Here is a 25,413-nt window from a genome sequence, read left to right on the forward strand (position 1 = left end):
TAGTCTACCCACTTTATGGTAGAGGAAGTGTCTTGCCCAAATTTATCCAGGTAGTTAGTCACGAAGGCAATATATAAGAGATTTCTCATCTTGGGGCACCTGGGTGGCTCAGTGGGTTAAAGCTTCTGCCGTCGGCTCAGGTCATGATCCCAAGGTCCTGGGATCGAGCCCCACATCTGGCTCTCTGCTCAGCAGGGAGCCTGCTTCCCCCTCTCTCTCTCTGCCTGCCTCTCTGCCTACTTGTGATCTCTGTCAAATAAATAAATAAAATCTTTAAAAAAAAAAAAAGAGAGAGTTCTCATCTAATCTCTCTTTCTTATCTTTTCCCACCAGTTTGAAGGAATTTTGAGTAATAAAACAGATTAAACACTATTTTGGATTAAGGTATTATATAAAATCTCAGTATTTTAAAGTAATATTAATCTATATGTAAAAAGAGGCTTGAATGCAGTGACAAACAACAAATCTAAAGGGAATGAAATAACAGAGACCCAGAAGTGGAAGCTGAGATTCATCTAAGTCAGCAGATGACATCTATTTGCACTCGTTAGCACTGCCTGGCATGTGCTACACCACCCCCTCGGGTAATTTACATTTTTTTTTAAAGCATGTATTTCTAAATTTAGGAAGTTAGGATAATCAGGGTGGAAAAGCCCATCTGTTTGACGTTCACTCCAGCTGCTGCAGATTCTGAAATGAAATTTGAGTATTTTCTTGTCTGTTTCATCTTATCCAGTCTGGAATCTGAGGACATTATAGTAGAATAAAAGTAGCTCAGGGCAGAGGATGCAATCGTGTTTTTTTTGTTTTTTGGTTTTTTGGTTTTTTTTAGCATACACAACACTCCCATTGTGTTTAACTAGCCCTACCACAATTACACAAGCACATCCACTATTTATACACATCTGTGTACACTCATGGTATGTATACATTTCCTTGTTTAATATTTTTGGGGGCCCTTGTATAATATTTTTGGGGGGTGGTGGGTAAGGCAGAGAGAGAAAGACCCTCAGAAGAGATCATGTTTGACCCTAATGGGGTTAAATTTAATTTGAAAAAGCCAGAAAAGGTAACTGAAATAGTGCTTGACCCTATTATTCCCCTTATGTTATTAGAGAAAGTTTTAGCCTGGATCCTGGTCCAAACTTTGCCACTTAAAAGCTGTGTAGTTTTGAAAAGATGACTTTACCTCTCTGGCTTTCGCATTATATAACATGAAAGAATACAGGCAGGAGGGAAAGGAAGAGAGAGTTAAGCAAGAAGAGAAGCCAAGAGAATGAAGATGCTTTCCAGATCTGTAATTCTAGGACTTTATGACAGCTGCATGAATTTTCAAAGAGAAGCCTCTGTTAAGTAGAAGCAGCTTCCCCATTCTGGTTTGAAATTATCAACATTAAATCCAGAAGCAAATCAATAAACATCAATTTATATGCCTTTTTATTTATCTTTAAAGTGTATGAGTCATATATATTGGAAGCTAAGTAAATATTTAGTATATACTAAAGCAACTTAGAAATGTTTTTAAGGGACGCCTGGGTGGCTCAGTGGGTTAAGCCGCTGCCTTCGGCTCGGGTCACGATCCCGGGGTCCTGGGATCGAGTCCCACATTGGGCTCCTTGCTTGGCAGGGATCCTGCTTCTCTCACTGCCTCTGCCTGCCTCTCTGCCTGCTTGTGTGTACTTGCTTGCGCGCGCTCTCTCTTTCTCTCTCTATCTCTCTCTCTGGCAAATAAATTTAAAAAAAAATGTTTTTAAAATAAACAGATTCAAACAATTCTACATTTCTAAAGGACAAAAATACATTAAAAGAAAGAGAGAAGCAAACATTATCTAGGACAATGTTTATTACAGGTGATAAATGTTAAATGCAGCTGTTAATAAAGCCCCAAAAAGCTCATCTAGAGAAATAAAGGTGTCCTGTGTCCATAAACCTTTCCCAAATACCTTCACCATGCAAGGTACTGTGGTCTAAGCAACAGTAGGTCAACAGGAACCAAAACCCCTACGGGTCGGGCGGCCAGTTCCGATTTCGTAGGTGAGACCTACTAGGCCCGACAGAACCAACAAAGCGCCAAGCGTTTCAAGCCAGAGACCCAGCACAGGCTGCAACACCGCGACCCTGTGACTTCACTTAGCAAACTGTCACTTACCTGGACAACACACCAGAAATCATAAGGCTGCAAAAGCTTTAAAAAGCTTGTTTACCAGGACTTCGGGAGACCTAGGTTCTTAACAGAATTCCTCCCTGACAGTTCCATTATTCTCAGCCTACCAGTACCTTAGAGGAGAACAAACATTTTAAGAAGCAGCAGGGACCTGAAAGAGAAACCTGTGAGGTCATCTTGTACCGCCTCCCATGTTGTAGGCTCTTCTTGCCTCTGCTGCATGCCCAGTACCTAGAACAGTGTCTACCACCAAGCAGGCCATTGAGAAATGCTGAGTGAATTTGGCTAAGATCAAGTGAAACAACAAATGTTCAAGGTAGTGCGGCCGCATCAGGGCTGAGGGGAAGAGACGGGCTTTAGCTGTTCACACCAGGCGTTACGAGACGGGCTTTAGCTGTTCACACCAGGCGTTAGGGCACGTTCCCTGTCAGAGCAGCCACTCTGTGGAGAGGCTCGCAGGCCTCTCTTTCCAGACAAAGAGCAAGAGTCAAAGGTTAAACAACACACTGACCAAAGAAGAGAGGAAAGCATGGGACTGTGTAGAGTACCTAGGTGAGCTGGGATGAAGGTGCTGAGCTCTGAGAGAGAGAGAGAGAGACAGGCATAAAAGACAGCAGTCTGAGACCAGAAAGAAAGCTGGGCTGGGGAGGTTAGCAACAGGCTGAGCAGCAGCAGGGACAAGAGCAGGCACAGACACAGAGGAGTCAGTGCCTGGACCAGAGCCAGACGGCAGGCACAAAGGGTATCTTGTGGGGCTGCGGGAGTCCCACAGGGAAGGCGGGAGGTGCAGGGACTCTCGGGAGTGAAGGTGTATGGGCCCTTGGGCTGGAGAAATTGGGGGAACCAGGGTGGTATGGGTCATGTGTTCAAAGCTTCTCAAAGTAAAAACCGCCTAGAAATATGTCAGTACAAGCAAATAATGGCATGCACATTAGTAACGAAGATGATGGTCATTTATGGTAATTTATTAGTCGGGCTGTCATTCCTAATCTTTTTTAAAATCATCTTCAGAAATCTAAAGGGAAAAGCCAATTCTTAGCAGAAGGAAGAGAACACTGCAAATATAGAATTATTGACTATGCAGGAAAATGTTTAGAATGCCGAAGCACATAGTTCAATGTGTACAGATTACATGCATAATAGAGCTTCAAATGAGTTACCATAGCTACAAAAAGATAATTAATTTTGAGGAAACAAAAGAAAAGAGATATCATTAGGGACAGTTTCAAAGAGCTGAAATAATAAATGTGGCATCCAAATTTAACTCACATTACTCCCCAATAGGAGCTAGCAATGCAACTTTCCACGTGCCCACTTCTGCTGTGGTTCCCCACCCCCTCCCCACTCCCATGTGCCAGGCCTCCACTAGGCCAGTCCAGATCCTATTCAGATGCCAGGAGACTCTGTGACTTTCCACCTACTCCATAAAGTCTCTCTCAACTCCAGATGACCTTGTAGCCCGAACTGTACAATCATCACCAACTATGTACGAAACAAACATGGATTGGGCACTGGCTGTATCCCAGGCGCAGTGCCAAGGAGAAGGAAGGAAGAATGGGATTAAGCACACATGTGAGTGTGAAGGTCACAGCCAACAGGTATGGACTAAACTCTGAACAATGTTCTATAGAGAAGGGAAAGGAAGAAGCCAACTCAGGGGGAGACCACGTGGGACATGGTCCAATCTGCCCCCAGAACCATAAGCATTATTTTCCAGGCCCAGAAAAAAAGAGGAGGAAGGGGGATATTAAGTTGAAACTATAGTATTTTCTTGTTCCCCTTTCTCTGAAGCAGGAAGAAGTACATTTGAGAAACCAAAAGGCGTGAGTTCTGACTTTATTTAACTTTCTAAACATCAGTTGTTTTCTTCTTTGTTTATAAAATGGAAACAATGCAAGGCGGTGGTAAAGATTAATCATATAATGTATACTGAAGGACAAGTACTTGGACACATTTTTTTTTAATTTTTTAAAGATAAATGGAGTATTTATTTATTTATTTATTTCAGAGAGACAGGGAGTAGGGGGCAGAGAAAGAATCTTAAGTAGACTCCAACCTGAGCTAGGAGCCCATTTGTAGGGTTTGATCCCATGACCCTGAGATCACAACCTGAGCAGTAACCAAATGTTGGACACTTAACTGACTGCACCACCCAGATGCTTCCCTATGAAACAATTTAGGTAGGAAGAAGTAAAAAAATGCTTCTTCTCTTCCCTCCTCAAAAACCATAAACTCAGTGAAGGCAGGGATAGAGATTTATACTTCTTTCCTGTCACCTGCATGAACAGAACTTTAAAGCATGATTTCTTGTTGACATAACTTTTCAATCATTCCCATTTGAATTTGATGACTTACAAATCTCCTATCATGTCTACTTATTCAACATAAATAAAAATAAAATTTTAACTCTTATATCCAGAGCTGTATTACCCAAAAGAGACAAACACTTAAGGCACCAGTAAGACAGGAACAGGGTGGTGGGAGGAAGACAGAGGGGAAACATTTTTAAGGCTAACTGATATCTGATATTTCAGAAAAAAGATCAAGGCAGTCCTCTTGAAGTCCAGCTTTCTCTTTATAGTTTAGTGTCCCATTCTGAGTTTCATGGCGGGGGGGTGCGGTACCATGATCTTTTCATGCTAAGGATTCCAAAGATCTCTACAAGCCCGCTCACAGCTCATATAAATGTTCCCCAAGTTCTTCTCAATCAGGGCCTAGAATGGAGACAAAACCACCACAAAGTCAAATGGAGCTTAAAAGAAAAAACAGAATCCATTTACTGACTGCCTGAACCTGGCACAATATTGGGTACTTTACATACTGTCTTACTCTTCCAGGCACTTAACTCCAGGTACTGAAATTCATTCTACTGTATAACTGCACAATTTCCTCACTTGGAAACAGGGATAATACTCATCTGTCTCACAGACTTGTCTTGGAATTGATGAATAAATATACATAAAATGCCTAGGTAATACATGGCACATGGGGAATACCCAATAATTATAGCTACAATTTTCATGGAAATTTGACAGCCAGACTAGAAACTCAGGACACTCTAAAATCAGAAGAAATGCGTGTGACTTACGGAGGGATCCAGAAGCGGTGGCAGCAGCAAGACTGAAGCTCATCAGAGCTGGCACTAGGGGCAGGATGACTTGGCTTGCCACCCCTTGGCACATGTGCCCAGAGCCTATTCAACTCCAGTGTTCCAAGCTGTTTAACCACATTCAGTTCACTGTGGGCACCTCAGGACCAAAATGCCTGCCAAAATCCAAGTATTTAAAAAAAGCACTCCAAGTGATCAAGCAAATAAAGAGGCTTTTCTTAAAAGAAAAGATCATTTATCGAGATTCAATAAACCACTGTAGTATAGTTCTTGCAACTTCTTACACATTTGCTGCCATGTTGGTACATCAGCTTAAGTTGAAAACTAGGACAGAGCTCAAGATTGGCACATCTGGCCAGAGGAGACCCCTAGATTCTGTAGAATTGGCCATGCATCTAAACATAATGTTATCAAGAAGAGGCCAATAAGTAAATTTACAATTCTTTGATAAAGGTGCATATGCATAAAAGCATGGTGTATTATCTTTTAAACTGATACGATCTTCTTACTACTTCCTACCTCTGCAACTCACCCCAAATCTAGATGGGTGGGAGAGGTCAGGGCATAACTGAATTTAGTCCAACCTGGTCAGCTAAGACTGATGCAATGATCTGAACAGACTTTTTAAGTAATCTTATACATGTCTCTTTTAGATGGCTCAGATAAATGCACAGTCTTTTAGATTTCTTTATCCATGTCCTACTTTTCTTCCAGATGGTGTCTGACTGCCTGAAGGAAAGAATCCTCAAACTATCCCAAGGCAGAGAAGAGGAGAGGTAGCCATCACATCTACACAAAGTTGCTTGGGTCTTTACTGGATTCAGCTCTAAAGTATCCTGACGGAGTACTCCCTGTCTGGTAAGTTACAACTGGTCCAGTAGGGGGTAGTTGTAGTGGTGTAGTTGTAGTGGTGATGTTGAATGGGGAACAGAGCTGAATATGTTCCAGTCCCCATCTTTACACAATGATCCTGGCCATTTGTCTCTGATCTTGAAATTCATATACAACACACAGACTTCTTCCTTCTCCTCAGACCTCTATAACTCCCCTCAGCAGAGTACACATACACTCCTAGTCTCTTAACCACTTCATGCCAGGCCCTGAGGAACCAGGAGCACTGCCTCAGACTCCACCTGCTGCTGCCATTGCCTCTGTGTCATCACTCTAGCACATGTTCAGAGTGGTTGGCTGCAGAACCTGCAGACCCCAAGAACCAGAGCACCCAGGCAAATGGCATGGATTGGTCAAAACAAGAATGAGAATCAAATAGGAGACAACACGTCACTCATACCACTAAAGAAACACACTATATCATAATGAGCTGAGTCATGTTTGCCTTTTAGACTAAATGATTGGAGTCTTGCTGAGGACAGGACCCAACCCTTTTTCTTCTTTCTACCCAATTTCTGGAGCATAAAGGACACTTCAGGTTTTTTGCTGTTTTGTTTTTCCTTAAAAACTGCTTAATACCAAAGAAACAAAGGTGATCTAATTGGTTGGGATAAAGATGAGACAGATAGTGTACAGGACCATTAACTATCTGGCTATATCTTCTTCTACCTGACATTTTAACTACTACATAGCTGTACCTCAATTTCCTCACACGATCTGACAAGTGCTCCCTAATTACTCCTTCTGATTCACATAAATCTCCAAATTATAAGTGAACTTACCACTCTAATTATAGTTACATATGTTTTAAGCTCCTCAAGACCGGTTACCATACTAAATACTCCACATACCCCCAGTGCTTACTACAGTGGTACACAAACAGTGGGTTTCTCAATAGTTCATTGGAAAATGAAAAGATATACTTTTAAGAAGTTGAGATATTCTCCCCCAGGAAAAAGAAAAAAATCAAATGCATACAACACTAAATTTTGCATAAAATTTCTGTGGAAACCATTTTGGACCCTAAGCTCAAATTCCTTATAGAAAACAAATGTAAGGTGGTGCTATTATCATGCAAGGTACCCAACAACAGGAAAGGCTATTACACCACTAAAATTATTATTTTTAAAAGAAATTATTATATAATGATAAAGTGGAGATGATGAGATTCAGAATGCAACCTCAGCTCCAGATGATGAAGATTATATTAATGAAGCAGGAGATGATGATGATAAACAGGGCAGAGGCAACAGGGGAAGATGAGGGAGATAGGAGACCAAAAACAAAATAAAACAAAAGGAGAGAAGAAAATAATGCTATAAAAAGGAAATGAGGGGCACCTGGGTGGCTCAGTGGGTTAAGCCTCTGCCTTCAGCTCAGGTCATGATCTCAGGGTCCTGGGATCAAGCCCCGCATCCGGCTCTCTGCTCAGCAGGGAGGCCTGCTTCCCCCTCTCTCTCTGCCTACCTCTCTGCCTACTTGTGATCTCTCTCTCTGTCAAATAAATAAATAAAATCTTAAAAAAAAATGGAAATGAATCTATTTACAAACAAAGTCAGATTTCACATCCTTCTGGTTGGGTCCCTTCAGTATTTTGAGAAGTGAGTGTTTCTGGATTGACTGTTATTAGTAAGCATTTATTCATCACTTACCATGTGCAAGGAATTGTACTAGACTCTGAAGGTAATATGAAACATAAGACCATATCAAAGAGTTTATGTAAGCAAAAAAAGACTGGACATAAACATAAATGGGTAAACCACCACCACAAGTTTTAACCCCTGGCTCCCAAACGTCAACACACAGCCAAAAGATCATTCTGGGTGGACTGTAGTTCAAAATATAAAAGGCAAACAGCATAGCTTCTAGAAGAAAACAGAAAATATCCTAACAACATTGGGACAAGCAACAAATTCTCAGCCAAGACACAGAAAGTGCTCGTCAAAAAGGAAAAATTGTTAACACTGCACTAATTAAAATCAAGAACTGTTCTTTAAAAGACACCAAAGTAAGAAGATTGAAAAGACAAGTCACAGGGTAAAAGATTTTTGCAACACATGTAACCAACAGAGTGCCACTAATATGACAAACATTTTAAAACCTGTACAATTCAGGGAGAAAAAAAGACACACAGACCCTCCCATTTTAAAAACTGGCAAGTGAACCTGGGTAGCTCAGTCAGTTAAGCATCAGACTCTTGATTTCGCTCAGGTCTTGATCTCAGGGTTCTGGAATCAAGTCCCGAGAGGGGCTCTGAGCTGAGCAAGGGGTCTGCTTGAGATTCTCTCCCTCTGCCTCTGCCTCTCCACCCACGTCTCTCTCTCTCTCTCTCTGTAATAAATAAATCTTTTAAAATAAATAAAAACTGACAAAAACCAAAGGTTCATCAACAGATAAATGGATTAAAAAAATGTAATATATATATATATACACATAACAATAAAATATTCAGTCATAAGATATTACGAAGTTCTGATACATGCTATCACATGAATGATTCTTGAAAACATTAAGCTAAGTGAAATAAGCCAGTCACAAAAGAATAAATACTGTATAATTCCACCTATGTGAGGTACCCAGAATAGAAAAATTCATAGAAATGTAAGTAGACTAGACCTTACCAGCGGCTGGGGGAAGAGGAAAACAGGGAGTTACTGCTTAATGTTTATAAGGTTTCTGTTTGAAGTGATGAAAAAGCTCTGGAAGTGGTGATGATATTTGTACAACATTGTGATGCTTAATGCCACTGATTTGTACACTTATAAATGGTTAAAATAGCTAATTTTATGTTGTGTTTTACCATGATTATTAAAAATTAATGACACATTATATCCAAACCATTAAATTATAAAATAATGTAATATGCCAAAAACCACCAAATTGTACACTTTAAATGGGTAAATTATACAACATGTGAAAATATCTCAATAAAGCTATAAAGAAAAAAAAAAAAAAAAGCAAGACTTGAGCAGACAATTTACATAGGAGGATACCTAAATGGCCAAAAAGGGGAAATGGTGAGCAACCTCATCAGTAATCAAGGAAGAGCAAAACACAAACACATACACATACACACACACAATGAGATACCCTTAATCATCCATCATAATGGCTCAAGTTAAATAGATCTAATAGCTTGTGTTCACAAGGATGTGGAGGAAACAACTTTCAAACACTGCTAGCAGGCATAAAGATCAACACACTTTAGGGGAAATGGCAGTACGTACTGAAGATGAATACACAGTTTGTTTCCTAGGTATACACCTGACAGAAAGGCACTCTGATTTGCATCAAAGCCACACATGTCCAAGCACATTCACTTCAGCCTTATTCATTATAGGCCCAAAGTGAAAAAAACCCAAATGTCTATCAGCAGTGGGATGGCTAGATGGATACCATGGTACATTCACACGAAGAAGGTCTATACCATAATGAAGGTGAAGAAACCACAGCTACACATGATATGCAAAAACCTCATAAACAATGTTGCATTTTAAGAGCCAGATGCAAAAGAATGCATAATGAATATGGATGATTCTATTTACATAAATTTCCTAAACAAGCCAACTAATTTTCAGTGTTAGAAGTAAAAAACTGGCTACCTTTGGTGAGCAGGGGATGCTAGGGTGATTGAGGGGGCACTGGGAGTCTACAGGGAGTGGGCAATGCTGTCATTGGTTACACAAGTACATCCACTCACAGTAACTCATTAAGTAGTACTCTTAAGATTTTTACACTATTTTTTGTGTATATTACATTTTTTAAAAAATTTAGTCCCTGTCACTATTGCCTTTTCTCGTAAATATATCAACTTTGAAATATATCATAACCAAAGAAAAAACTGGCTGAATATAAGTCCCTGCTCTTCAGTGGGATGAACAAAGTATGAATTAGAGAAAGGCAGCAGGAACATGTTACGAGATAGTGGGAAGCTACTGTAAACTTAGCTCCTGTAAAGGAAAAGGGTGAGAAACTATTAACCTTTTCGAAACGAGAGCACACATGAAATGCAAATTCAATCCACAACATTAAAGAATCTGTCTTTTTTTTCATTCTTTGAAAATGAGAAATGCCTATACTCTAGGAAAAAAATTTAAATTTACAGGCATATCTCAATTTCATATATGGAATTTCAATCTTTGCCTGTGAAATGAGAGAACTGGATTGTCCGTTATGTAATACAAGATAAAAGGCACTGAAAGCAGAGATTTCACATTTACCCATTCACTGGACAAAGCAATCGCCTGCCGTGTGCAGGCACAGAGCGCTCATCCTTTGGAGCTTACAACAAGTGTGAGAGAACGAGGCACGGCTGTCTGGAGGCGCTACCTACCAGGGGAGCAGGGCACACTGTTCTGCCTTCACAAACTATGAGAGGAAAGGATCCCCTACAGAGGGGTCAGGCCACAGTGTGAGGGACCAGGCTGGAGCTGGGCCTGGAAGGGCAGGAATATGGCTTTCAAGAGAAGGAGGTGACGGGTTTCAGATCCACCAGCAAAACATGAAATAAGTCAATCAATCGGAGAAAGACAATTATCATATGATCGCTCTGATATGAGGAATCTGAGAGGCAGGGCAGGGAGTCGTGGGGGGTAGGGAGGGAAAATGAAACAAGATGGGGCCAGGGAGGGAGACAAACCCTAAGAGACTCTTAATCTCAGGAAACAAACTGAGGAATGCTGGAGGAGGGGGCGGGGAAGGGATAGGGTGGCTGGGGGATGGACTTTGGGGAGGGTATGTGCTATGGTGAGTGCTGTGAACTAAGACTGATGATTCACAGACCTGTACCCCTGAAGCAAATAATACATTATGTGTTAATTTAAAAATAAAATAAAATAAAGATCCACCAGCAAAGGTTGGGAAATGTGGGCAACAAAACTGAAGAGGCAGACAGGATCAGAGTGGCAAAGGGCACTGGGGACATGCTAGGTGGGGAAGAGCAGAAAGCCAGAGAGCACAGAGGATATTAGGAAAACTTCAGAATTTCTCCTTTAAGGTGACTTGACTTTGTGTTGTTTTGGTTGTTGGAGGAGGAGAGGAATATGATGAAAGCAGTGTTTGACAGAAAAGCAACCTTGCAGAAAAGCAAAGGTGGATCAAAGCGAAGAGAGGTGAAGGAAACATCAGCCTGAAAACTGGCAGAACAACGTGAACTTAAAATGATAAGGGTAAAAAATCTCGAAGGTGGAGAGAAAAGAAAGGAAAGTGAAGTTAAGAAAACTAAGAAGAAATATTCTCAAGATTTGGGAGTTTTCAGATATGAAAAAATAAACTATTTTGCATAGGAACAGGCCACGGGATCATACATGTGTACAGCACTGTGTCGCCACAGTCCACACAGATTCCAGAGTCTGCCCAAAAGCAGCAGTGTGTGCCCCAACCCCCACACACATGTTTACCTAATTAGCGATTACATATGAAGCAGAAGGGCAAGGAAAGGCTTGTGAAGGTTAATCTCGATGTGGAAAAGCTGAATTAGTTTCCCCGCCATGCTTGGGATAACAGTAACCAAAGGAGTAGGGGAAAAGTTTCCACTACCCTTACTCAAGTCTAAGCGAAGTGCCAACTTCCACTATGTCAAGAGAATCTGAGCTGAGAATTCAGAGGAAGTGCTCAAGACTGCAAATTATTTTTGTGTTCATGGTCTTCATCATCAGTTTATAGAATATTTGTTAGACACTGAAGGAGTAAGCAGATTTGATTTATTTTAATGCAGGCAGATGGCTTGGTCATGGAAATTGTGAAGAGATTACTGAGCCGCTTCCTCAGATCAAGGACATTATGGAATTAAAGCCTCTAAGAGACCATGCTGGTCCAGGTCCCCGTGGCTCACAACCTTACACGTTCTTATTAATGAGAAAGGAAACTCAACCCCTTAAACTGGAAGGAACCAGGGAAGAAGGGGTGGGGTAGGGTGGGGGAGAGCAATTAATTTGTCCAAAGAAGTATAAATGTTGAGATGGAAACCAGAAATACAGATTGATCAAAGGCCAATTAAAAACGTGCTTTGCTCTGAGGACACTGAAATCATGAATTAAGAAGCATTAAAAAATCACAATTTCAGAAAATGTACATTCACGAAAATGAATCATGTTTACGTTGCTGTAACTATTTTGGAATAATTTAACGATCTGAAAACAAACTATACTTACTAAGACAACATAGTATGCATTGAATTTATGAATCTCTGGATTATTTTAAAAATTCTGCCAAAGTGACTAACTTTTGTCAATTTTGGAGTCCCCCTGGCTTTGTATAAAAACATCCTCTTTCATAAAAATGCAAAGAAAAGAGCTGGGAAACACCATCAATGACATAAGACCTTGAGTAAGAATCCAGACATCCCCTACCCACACCCCCCAAAGCTTTCCATTTAAGTACCACTATCTTCCTGACTAAAACTCCCTGGTTTTTGTTTTTTAAAGTTCACAGACTTGGGGTGCATGAGTGGCTCAGTCAGTTGAGCTTTCAATTCTTAGTTTCAGTTCAGGTCATGTTGTCAGGGTCATGAGATCAAGCCCTTCTTTCTCCCTCTTCCCCTGCCCTCCAACCACCCCCCCTACCCCTGCTCCAGCCGCTGGAGCACACTAAATCAATCAATCAATCAATCAAATCTTTGTAAAAAAAAAGTTCACAGGCTTTTCACTTTCAATCAACAGCAGCACTAGGAAAATATCTGTATTTGTCATGTAACCTCATACAGATAAAATTTAGACAAAAGAATTTATGAGAGAGAGGAAGAAAAAAGTCATAGAAATCAAGACAAGACCAGAATATAGTGATTGTGGTAAAAAGATTTCTGTCATATTTATAGTCTGCTTATCACTGACCCTCTCCCTCCTGACACATATAAGATCTATGATATAAAGGATTTAAGAGAATAATTATGTACATAGTAAAAAACAATCAATTTAAAAATAAGAGTCTTTAGGGGCGCCTGGGTGGCTCAGTGGGTTAAGCCGCTGCCTTCGACTCAGGTCATGATCTCAGGGTCGTGGGATCGAGTCCCGCATCGGGCTCTCTGCTCAGCAGGGAGCCTGCTTCCTTCTCTCTCTCTGCCTGCCTCTCCATCTACTTGTGATTTCTCTCTGTCAAATAAATAAATAATAAAATCTTTAAAAAAAAAAATAAGAGTCTTTATATTTGAAACCACTTTTTATTTTTCCACAATAGATAAGGATGGTTTTAATTCCTAGAATTAAAGAAAGTCTCATTGTATTGATGGGAGAAAAGGACAGGAAAGTCAAGTAACTTGTCTTAAAATAGGGCAAGTGTTGTAAAATCTGTAAGTTTGGAAATCTTATAAGTCTTGTAAATATGTTAAAACTAGCCATATAGTGTCTCCAACTTATTTTATGTCAATATTCTTAATACTTGGATGCCAAGTCAAAGAATCATGAGATTACAGAGCTGGAAAAGAACAAGAGATTACCTCATCCAACTTCTTCATTTTGTAAATGAAAGCAAGCCTGAAGAATTATAGGATGTGTCCCAGGCCACATCTCCCGTTGGTGCACCCTATACAGAACTCTTTTGCCTTCTGACTCAAGTTGGAGATGACCAATCCTTATAACAGTAACTGCCACTAACCAAGCATTTTTTTTTAATGCCAGACTTTATGTCAGACCCTTGAGAAATGTGTCATTTTATTAAATTTATATGTACAAAGATGTTCAGTACAACATCATTAATATAAAAAAATCAGAAATAGGGGTGCCTGGGGTGCTCAGGCAGCTATATGTCCAACTCTTGATACCAGCTCGGGTCTTGATCTCAGGGGTCATGAGTTCACACTGGGCATGTGCTTACTTAAAAAAAATATCCAGAACATAAATGTCCAATAATGGGGAAATAGTTAAATATACAGCATATATGTGCTATGATATACTGAATGATCATCAAAAAGAATGAGGTAGCTCCATGTAACAGATGGAAAAATACCCTTGTTAAATTGGTATGTTTTACAAATAAGTTATAGAATGATACTTATGACATTATTTCCTTTTTTAAAAATATGAGAAAATGAGTGAACTGGGCTTAGTTAAAGCTGAATTAAAAATTTTAAAAATAAAATTATGTAGAAGAGGTAAAAATAATATATAGGTAGTATAAGATCAGATCAGATATGGAAATATCCAGAAATATAATACAGGAAAATAGATCTGAAATTCAGGAAGAAGTGAGCAGGCAGATTGAAAAGATACAATATCTCACAGAAAAAAAAAAACTCATAAAAACAAGCACACCACTATAAATTATGGCTAACCTATAGAACTATAAAGATAAAGGAAGGCTTTTGACATCCAGATACAAAAAGTAAATCACTCTCAAGAAAGAAAAATTAAATCTAGACTGATTTCAGACTTCAGCACAGCAACAGTCAGTGCCAGAAAATATGGAGTAATTTCTAACAAATTCTAGGAAAGACATTTTGATCAGTAACATACGTATATATACAAATTATCCTTTAATTTGGATAGAAATAGGCAGGGAAAACAGGAAGTAATTCAGAGAACAAAGTAAGCACTTAAAGAATTCTAAATGATAGTAATTATCTAGATTTATCAAGAAATAAATCATAATCATCAAATGTTAAAATGGACATTCTGGGTGGCGTGGTTTGGAATGATATGTTGAAATATTCCTTTCTCCTGCTTTGTTTTGTTTAGCTTAAAATGAACATAAATACCTGAAGTCTGTAGTGTTCAAACACAATATGATTTCATTTGGGTAATTTAAAACAGTCAAAATTAGTTTTCTGAGGAATCTCCCACTGTTTTTCAAAGTGGCTACACCAACTTACATTCCCACCAATAGTGTAAGAGGGTACCCCTTTCTTCACATCCTCGCCAACATTTGCTGTTTCTTGCCTGGCTAATTTTTGGCATTCTATGGTGTAAGGTGGCATCTCATTATGGTTTTGATTTGGAAAACAGTGTGGAGATTGCTCAAAAAAGTAATGATAGAGCTACCTTATGACCCAGCAATTGCATTACTGGGTTATCTACCCCAAAGATACAAAGGGAATGAAAAGAAGGGCCATATGTACCCCAATATTCATAGCAGCAATGTCCACAATAGTCAAACTGTAGAAAGAGCCAAGATGCCCTTCAGCAGACGAATGGATAAAGAAGATGTGGTCCATATATACAATGGAATATTACTCAGCCATCAAAAAGGATAAATACCCGACTTTTGCATCGACATGGCTGGGACTGGAGGAAATTATGCTGAGTGAAATAAATCAAGCATAGAAAGTCAATTATCATATGGTTTCACTTACTTATGGAGCATAAGGAATAACATGGAGGACATTAGGAGAAGGAAAGGAAAAGTGAAGGGGGGAAAACAGAGGGGGAGATGAACCATGAGAGACTGTGAATTCCGAGGAACAAACTGAGGATTTTAGAGGGGAGGGTGAGTGACTTTACAGGGGAGATGGGTGAGCCTGGTGGTGGTATTAAGGAGGGCACGTATTGCATGGAACACTGGGTGTTACAGGTAAAAATGAATATGTAAAAAATGAATCTTGGAACACTACATCAAAAACTAATGATGTATGGTGACTAATGTAACACAATTTTAAAAAGTCAAAATTAATGTATACTTACAGAAACAAACTGACATTTGACAGACCCAAGAGCAGAGGACTTAACTGCAAAGGCAGATGAGGGAAATTTTCAGTGATGGAAATTTCTATACTTGACTCTGCTTACACAAGTGCATAAATTTATCAAAATTATATAATATTATACTGAAAATAGGAGGATCTTATAGTTAGTTATATAGTTAATTAAATAGTTAATTATATTTCAATGAAATTGACTTAAAACACAAAATGAGTAACTCATGAAAAATTTTCTGGTGGCATGGTGGTTGTTAGTCACATACAAAATACACACACACACACCTACACACACACTTTCTACCTAGTGGCTATGATAATTTTCCTTCTAAATACATTCAAACATAATTGAATTTTGAACCTAGATTCTAGATAGAGGGTAAACAAAAGCTCCAAAAAATGTAAATGACTGGTCCTCTGTGTGATCCATAAAGATCCTCACTAAAGAGGGGCGCCTGGGTGGCTCAGTGGGTTAAGCCTCTGCCTTCGGCTTAGGTCGTGATCCCAGGGTCCTGGGATCGAGTCCCGCATCGGGCTCTCCACTGAGTGGAGAGCCTGCTTCCCCTCTCTCTCTCTCTCTCTCTCTGCCTGCCTCTCTGCCTACTTGTGATCTCTCTGTCAAATAAATAAATAAAATCTTTAAAAAATAAATAAAGAAAGAAATAAATAAAGAAAGAAAAGAAAAAAAGTACATGTACATGCAGACTTTGTCATTACAAAAATGTCTGGAACAAGGCACAGCAAAACCAGAAGATTTGGTGGGTGGAGGCAGGGTGGGTCAATTCTTAAACACTTCTGCATTGTTTGATTTTTTATGCCTAAGATATGTTACTTCTGTAATTAAAAACATATAGAAAATATACAAATAAAGAATTTTAAATGAGCTTATTATGCTTAAATAATATATACATACTTCACTTAATACCATCTTACATAGTATGCAATAATTATGGGCTGTCTCAAAAATAATTCTCAAAAACAAAGAAAGAAAGGAAGGAAGGAAGGAGGAAACTAACATTCCACTATAGTAACACCAGAGTTTCATACAGTCTGTGAACCCAACAGGGCTCCAAGATCCTTCCAGAAAATCGGTGGGGTAAAAGCTATTTTTTTTTTTAAGATTTTATTTATTTATTTGACAGACATAGATCACAAGTAGGCAGAGAGGCAGGCAGAGAGAGAGAAGGAAGCAGGCTCATGCAGAGCAGACAGCCCGATGCAGGGCTCGATCCCAGGACCCTGAGATAACAACCTGAGCTGAAGGCAGAGGCTTAAACCACTGAGCCACCCAGGCACCCCCAAAAGCTATTTTTTTAATGATGGTAAACTGCAATGTGCTTGTGCCTGTGTTGACACTTGTGCTGACGGTGCAGACACAGCAGTGGGTGAACCACGGGCCTTACGGCCCTCTGGGTGCGGGCACTGAACTCTCCTCACAGGCCTCCACATCACAGGCTCCCATGAAAACAGACACTCCAGTTTCACTGAAGAATGCCTTTGATGAAGCAGTAACAGTAATTTTATTAAATCTTGACCTCTTATAATATCCTGTGTGACAAAATGGGCAGCATGAACCATCGGTCACGTATGCTGCAGACCGAAGCACAATGGCTGTCCCGGGAAGAGCACTGGCGTGATTCTGTGAGCACAAAGCTGAATGAACTAGTTGCTGGTTTCGTGAATCAGCATTTTTACTTGAAAAAACAACCCACAGACTACAATTATTCAGACTTAGGTATGTGGCAGGCATTTTCTCCAAATTGAACAAAATAAGACTATCTCTTCCAGGGAAATAACTGACAGTTATCTGTTCCCAACAATAAAATTTGGGGAAATATTAAAATTTTACAAAACCTGTATCTGCCACTGCAGCTTAACAGTTTTCCAAGACTTAAACACACTTTTGATAAGATCAGTGGTGATATTAACAAATGTGATGTGTTTATATTATACAATTTAATGTATGTCAACATTTGTAAAAATCTGTATTGGGGAATCAATATTTTTGAAATTATCAATGCACAGTGTACCAAAAAATCATGCAGTGTACCAAAAAATCATGTACCAAAAAATCGTACACTCAAGTTGCAATATATACCAATGGATTTTTTAAAGAGTTTTATTTATTTATTTTGACAGAGGGAGATCACAAGTAGGCAGAGAGACAGGCAGAGAGAGAGGGGAAGCAGGCTCCCTGCTGAGCAGAGATCCTGATGTGGGGCTCTATCCCAGGACCCTGAGATCATGACCTGAGCCGAAGGCAGAGGCTTAACCCACTGAGCCACTCAGGCACCCACCAATGGATTTTAAAATAACAGAGCAAGAAATGTTTATTGATATGATTTCTAATTTTGCATGGTAACCAATCTTTAAGAAACTACTACCTATTTAGTTTTGGTAAATATCAAAGAATATCCTAAATTATTTGAAAATGCTATCAAAATACCCCCTTCCTCCTCTAACTACATATCTGTGTCAGGCCTGATATTCTTCATATATTTTAACCAGAGAAATGCATCATACTAAATTGAACACAGAGGCAGACAGGGGAATCCCACTGTCATCTAAATAAGTCAGACATTACAGAGATTTCCAAACATGAACAACATGCCCCTCTTCTTGCTAATATTTTTTTGGTTTGGGCAAAAATTCTCACTTTTTGCAAAAATATATTACTTATGTCAATATACAATGGACTTCTTGTTGTTTTTTAAATTGATTAATAAATATTTTTAAACATTCTTTTTTTTTTAAGATTTTATTTATTTATTTGACAGAGAGAGATCACAAGTAGGCAGAGAGGCAGGCAGAGAGAGAGAGAGGAGGAAGCAGGCTCCCTGCTGAGCAGAGAGCCTGATGCGGGGCTCGATCCCAGGATCCTGAGATCATGACCTGAGCCGAAGGCAGCGGCTTAACCCACTGAGCCACCCAGGCGCCCCATTTTTAAACATTCTTACTTTTAGTTTTTAATATGGTAAATATTGGTAGATATAATCCACATAAAGAAAAACTCTTTATGGTCCTCAATAATCTTAAGGCCAAAAGTTTGAGAATCTTTGTCGAACACTGTTAACACATTTTTACATGTTCTGCATACTTTTTTCTTCTTTCATAAAATGGGAGCAATGACAATAATATTTATTGAAACTTTACCTTACATGAGTCTCATGATAGCCAGATGACGTAGCTACTATATCTTCATTTTTTCCCCCATGATGAAGAGTTTTTATTTAATTCAATAAGCAACATGGAAACACTGAAATCCTTTAAGCAAGAAATCCTGGATCTTTCTAAAATGTACTTAAGAGAATAGATTTTTTTTAAATATAATTCATTAACACATAATGTATTATTTGTTTCAGGGGTACAGGGCTGTGATTCATCAGTATATATATAATGCCCAGTGCTCATTAAAACACATACCCTTCCAAATGTCCATCACCCAGTTAACGCATCCCTCCAACCCCCTCCCTTCCAGCCAATCTCAATTTGTTTTCTATGATTAAGAGTCTGCATACTGTCTAGAGTCTTGGCTAACAAGCAGACTGTCTTAAGTCTACGGCAGTCTGCACTTACACAGAGGCAATATGCGTAAGTGAAATGTACTACAAGCTTTCTTAACCAATGAAAGCCTAAAATGTTAGCCTGACTGAAATGTGTTCTGCAACAAGTGATGTTTACTATACTTCACCCTCACTTTTTGCCATGTATTTTGTATTCTGGCAAATGATCCTGACCTGTGGAGCTGACAGAAGTTGCGTAACAGGTAGTGATGAACCTGGTACAAGGAACCAAAGATGAAGTATTATAAAAGATGTCTGATGTTACTTAAGGCATCTCTGAGTATATGATGAAGGATGGAGCTATGATTAGTAGAAGACTTCTGACATTTTGGAAGATACAAACATCACTGCAGACTGAGAGGATGGTCCACAGGGAATGAATCCTAGCTGGAAGAAACTCTGGGGTGGCGGGGATGTTTTCACATGAGCAACTGCTGTCAACAGGGAGAGACTTTAGACAAAAGTGGGCGAGGGGCTCTCTAAACTAGGACATTTGTTAAAATTTTCATGGATGTGACCTTCAACAGACTTCAGAAAAAAATTTAAACCTCTTTCCAGTTTTTAAAAATAGTGGATTAATTAGTCTTTTAAGACTGGTCTAAGGAGTGGTCCCACTCTACTTGAGTTATATTCACAATGTCATACTGTGTTATTACACAGTTGTGACACTTGATGAAATAACAGCATTGAATTTCCAACCACTACCATTCATAGCTGCTGATTTTCAACTAATTCTCTGAAGAGTCTTCCGAAAAATTCTACGGAGTACAAGAATTTCCTGAATTCATTGCTTCTGGGGTCTCAACTTCTTTACTGACAAAGATGTTCTAAAGTAAAAGTATGCGTCTAATACTGTCAGTTTGTTACCTCTCTCAAGATCAAAATGCTAAATGAAAGGAAACTAGTAAGTAGACATCCTCTAAGAATTTTTTTTTTATTGGACAGACCTTTTTTTTCCACATCAGCAAATTTGTATTTTTAATCCCTTTTCATAAACATAAAGATTGTGATGATATTTGCTAAAATATGCTCTTCCTATAATCCATATGTGAGGCAGAGTCCCACCATAGAGGACCTCTGTGGTATCTATCCGGCGATGGTAAAGAATGAACTGGTATCAGATCAATGGCTGAGTCTATCATTTGTGAAATTAGGAAACAGATTTTCTTTGGCTGACTTCATGTCTTTTTTTTTTTTTTTTAAATCCTCACAAATGTAAACTACCCTTTCTTAGGTGGTAGGAAACCAGATACAGAGGGAATCAATTACCCAAACTTTAATAGAAAGAAAAAAAAATCCTTCCACAGTTTAGGTAAATCGGCTTAACTAATAAGTAATTAATTAACTTTCCACTTTTAAGACCAAATTCAGCTCAAATCAGATGGTGTTTTGAACACCACCCAAGAACTGACAACCCCTCTGAAACCAGTAACTCTCAATTATAATTGAAGAAGGATATCAGAGCCTCCAGATGGTCTAAGGGACCTTCTCAAAATGCAAGGGTGAGATTTATGTGTGCCAGACAGTCCTTACCAAACAAAAGAGGGGGGTACTTGAAGTGAGGGGGCTACCAGAAATGCAGCAATCCTACCTCCAATGGCCTCAAACATCACTACTGTAGATAACATAAATTCAGAATCCCTATTCTAAATGAACTAATGTAGATGAGAATTTCAGTGGGAGTACCACGATTTCCCCCAAACCAGCTAGTATTTCTAGTCCCTTGTTCTGTAGAACTCATTGCAATTAAATAATTTTGTGTCCCAGCACATCACCTTGTTTGGCACTAAATCACATGGTTTAAGTATGAAGACCCAAATGAGACTTTTCATTATAAATGCTTCCACTATCAAAGTGCGAAAACACATTTGAAAATGTGCCACATACTGTTACTGGGGGGATAAGTCTTTACCCATTGCATCATTACCTGGAGTCTGACAACAGTCCTAAGCATAACATTTTAGATGCGCTTGGCGATTTAATGTTTAAATTCCTTCCTGAATAGTCCACATTGAAAATACAGTGGATTAAGCTTAATTTCTCTAAAGTTTTCATCCAGTGGCTGCCACCTTTCATGTAGGTCAAACTACAGGTTTTTTTACTAAAAAGTGAATCCTGCCAAAGCAGTTACATAATTCAAGTTAGAGCTAAGAAACCAAAGTTCGCAAGACTTTTTTCAGAATGCTAACGTTTAGGCTCATAATTCTTTTCATTTTCATTTCATTTTTATGTGATCTTTTCTTTTTATAGATTTTCTCAGATGCTGGAAAGTTATCTGCTATTTCAAGGAATCACAAGTAGCACAAAAAAACACTTCAGATATATCTAACCTATTGATAGAACTATACAGAAGTCAACTTTTCAGTTCAAGTTCCCTTTGAAATTACTCCACAGAAAGTCAAACAAAAATAAAAACAGAAATCTCTTGACAACCACTTTCTTTCAAAAATGTAAGAGACTCTCTATGTCTACCTTTCATGCATCAAGACTTGGTAGTAGCCAATGCTACAATGATTACCTACTCAGCATTCCATTTCTTTTCCTCCTTCATAACGAAGCCACTAGTTCAGGTTTCCACCCCTTCCCATCATTCTAAGTCCTAGGGATGGGCCCTAATTCATTCAAAACAACTTTGCCTTTGACATCAACTTAATGGCAGTGAGGACATGGTATTCTCCTGGAGACTCTTACACTAGGCACAAGGATGCACACAATAAGCTATTCACCCACCACCCCTCCCCATCTTAAGGAAACTGAGTAACAGTGGCCTTCCCATGGCCTCCTGAATAAATCCCAAATTCAACATTCAAGGCTCTCTACTATTGTTTTACTGATTTTTTAGCCCTTTCTCCTTTCCACACATCTCCTGCTCTAGCAGCTAGACACTTGGCTTTCAAGAATATGCCCCTGCACTTTTCATTTCATAGCCTTCATCCAGGCTGTTCTTTTGACTTGGAAAGAAGGCCCAACCACTCCCATGTCAGCCAATTCAAATCCTACTCAAAGTTCGGATCAAAAGTAAACTTTTCTATCAAGTCTTCCTTGATATCACCATTAATAAATGGCACTCATCATACATTCCTTGTATCGTTAATCATTTTACATGCTTACAGCCTGTTTTAAAACCACAGACTCCTTACAGGCTGCAATCTCTTATGCATCTTTGTCCTCCACCATCCCCTCCCCACCAGACACCCAAATTCAGAAGGCAGCTCAGTAAATGTATGTTGAACAAATGAACATTATTGTTCATTTCTGAGGGTGAAAAGTACTTCTACAAAACAGATTATCATGAAGGCTGAGTTGTCCTTGGAAGTCTTTAAAAACACCCTAGGACAGCTGAGGAATAGTTCTGCTGAAGGAAAGGAAACAAATCAGATGACCTTGTAAGGCTGCTTCTGCAAATTACATCAACTCTTGAAAAGTACTGCCTAATAATTCAGAAACAGACTATACACAAATGCTATTTACAAAAAGAGCAGCATTTATTATAATAGATGAAGGTTAAGAACAAATTATTTTTACCAAAATTGCAGCATCTCTTATAATAATATTTATACCATTTTTCAGTTATATCCAAGAAATTGTACAAAAAGCTCATTTACTCTAATTATTTCACACTTGAAAGAAGTAGGACAGAGAAAAATGCCAGCCACTTCAAATGGGCAACCAGACAAAATTAATTTGGAAGCACATACTCATGTCACTTAATTATTGTCTATACATCATCACCAAAAATATACCTACTGAACTCCAATAAAGTTACCTGCAGTTCTGATGATTTGCTTCACTGGCATTTATGGAAAAAGTATACAAAATTTTGTATTCCTTTCTCCCCTACTAAATAAATTTGAACAATTTAAGTTGACTAAAATGAAGTTATTTCAAGATCCATGGGTATATTATCAGTTCAAATAAGGCGACAAAACTATGGGAAACATGTTGGTACCTCCAGAAACAAACAAGTTTAACCACAATATTCCATAAATCACTGAACCTGCTCTTTAAATAAAACCTTCAGAATAAATCTCAATAAATCTCATCAATTAAATGGGACAGAAAACATTGCAAGGACAGTGCACTCACAAAAGAAAAAAGCACAGTATAAGATGAAAAATCAGAGTTCAATATGATGACTATTCACAATAAAATGTAAAAAAGATTAAATAGAGAGTAGAAAATGAAATAGTTTTTTTTAAAAAGCCATTAAAAAATTAAGCACACATTTAGTCTTTTTGTTCTAATACTGTTACACTCTGTATTTCTGTAAACCAATTTAAATGCTTTGGGGAAGAAGCTAGAGTACAAAAACTATATTGTTTTCGAACACAGTGTAGCACACTGTATAGTTATTTTTAAAGTAAAGATCACATTTTCAGTCAAACCTGCATATGCTTGTTAAAGGTTAGGATAAAGCTACAATTTAAAGTTTTCTCATTTATTTTAAAGGCACCTCTGTTTTTCCCGGAGACGCCGGATAACGGAAACTGATTCCAAATAGTATTTCTTCCTGGACCCAGTAAGTGCGGGAGTGGTTATCTGAAAAGCACAGCGGGGTCAGAAGCAGGTCCGGGATCCGCGGAAACCGAGAAGCGGGCGCAGTTACCTCTAGGATCTGGGACACCTGAGAAGCTCGGAGGGGGAGGGGGAGGGGGACGGGGGCGCAGGCGGGACAGCAGCGGTGAGGGTGGGCGCGTGAGCCCCGGCCGACAGCAACGAATATGGCCCCTGGCAAAGTTGGGTTCGCAGGACCTGGCACAGGTCACCCCGGGCCCGCCGGCCCAGCCCGGCCCCACCGGGAGCAGAGGGCTCAGGCTACTCACCGTGCAGAGAGAGGAGCAGCAGAGGCGCCAGAGGAGTGCCCGGAGAAGTCATTCCGGGGCCGCGGGGAGCGCGCTCAACGCCCGCCCGGGTCCTCGTCGCGAAGGCGGAGACGCGGGCCGGGCTCTCGGCGCTCTTGGGGCAGCCGGGTCCGACCGGCCGGGCCGGCACCGTGGGACGCGCAGCCGAGACAAGTGCAGCTCCCGCGCCTTGCCCCGCTCCGCAGACGCTGAGCTGCGACCAGGCGCGTCCCGGGCTCGCGGGCCTCGTCCCGCAGCGCCGCGGCCACCTCGCGCTGCCCCAGGACCCGACGGCCCGCCGCGCCGCCGGGGGAGCCACTCCCCCCCTCACCAACTCTCGCCCAGCTAGTCCGGCAGCAGCCCGGCTCCACTCGGCACCGCGCCGCCCACTCGCCCCGCTCGGTCTCCCGGGCAACCGCGGCTCCAGCGCGACGCCTGGCGGCCCACCCGCGGAGCGAGCGCGGCGCGCAGCTGGCGCTGCAGCGGCCACCTGTGAGCGGTGCCGCCCACTCCCCCGCACGCCGCTGTGAGCGCCGCTGGGGACCGTCCGGAGGACGCCCTCCTGGCTTGCAGGCAAGTCCCACCCCTGCGGTGAACTACTCCGCAGACAGGGGTGTCAGTCTTGATCCCCAAGGTCCGCTAGGAAGGACTTGCCACAACCTTCGTTGAGCAAGACTTTTTTCTGTTTTCAGAGGATTTCTATTTGTCCATTTCCTCTCTTCTGTCACCTACATAATCTGGCAAAAATCTGATTCTGGCAAAATTAAGAATTGATGAGGTTTGTTCTATTCCATAGTGTTTAGTTTTCTTTTCTTTTCTCCCCATACCCACCCACTACCCTTTTTTCCTTAAAAGAGCCTAAGGGCTGTACCGTGCTTCTCATTTCCCGTTTCCGTCAAAGACCCTACCATCGTCTCTTGCCCCTTTAGTAAAACTTATCTCAACTTCTAATATTTAAAATTCTCCACTTTAAACGTTTTGGCTTTCTTAAACTAATTTAAACGCTTCGTTAACTAGTGAGGGGTTGATTTTATTATGGTCATTGTTACTTTGGGTTTTTATTTTTGGTTTCCTGTTTGTTCTGGTTGGATGGAAAGGGAGACCTTCTTGGCATTTGAAATGATTTTACTTAAATATCTACCTTCTCTTCTTAGAAAAACTAAACTTCATTCCTTTTCCATTGGATCGCTGGTGTCTTAACAGCCCATGGTCACTTTCTG

General features: G+C 40.0%; 1 protein-coding gene across 4 annotated transcripts in view; it reads right to left on the reverse strand.

Annotated features, from left to right (window-relative positions):
- Nucleotides 1-24,284, reverse strand: part of IGSF11 (immunoglobulin superfamily member 11) — a 136,310-nt gene extending 112,026 nt beyond the window's left edge. For all 4 annotated transcript variants that reach the window (XM_044251437.1, XM_044251438.1, XM_044251436.1 and 1 more), the window contains exon 1: nucleotides 24,176-24,284. In XM_044251437.1, the coding sequence (XP_044107372.1) occupies nucleotides 24,176-24,227 (52 nt within the window). In that variant the 5' untranslated portion in view covers nucleotides 24,228-24,284. The remainder of the gene's footprint in view (nucleotides 1-24,175) is intronic.
- Between the last annotated feature and the right edge of the window lie 1,129 nt (nucleotides 24,285-25,413).

The sequence above is a fragment of the Neovison vison genome, chromosome 6 (assembly GCF_020171115.1).
Source record: "Neovison vison isolate M4711 chromosome 6, ASM_NN_V1, whole genome shotgun sequence".
Lineage (NCBI taxonomy): Eukaryota > Metazoa > Chordata > Mammalia > Carnivora > Mustelidae > Neogale > Neogale vison.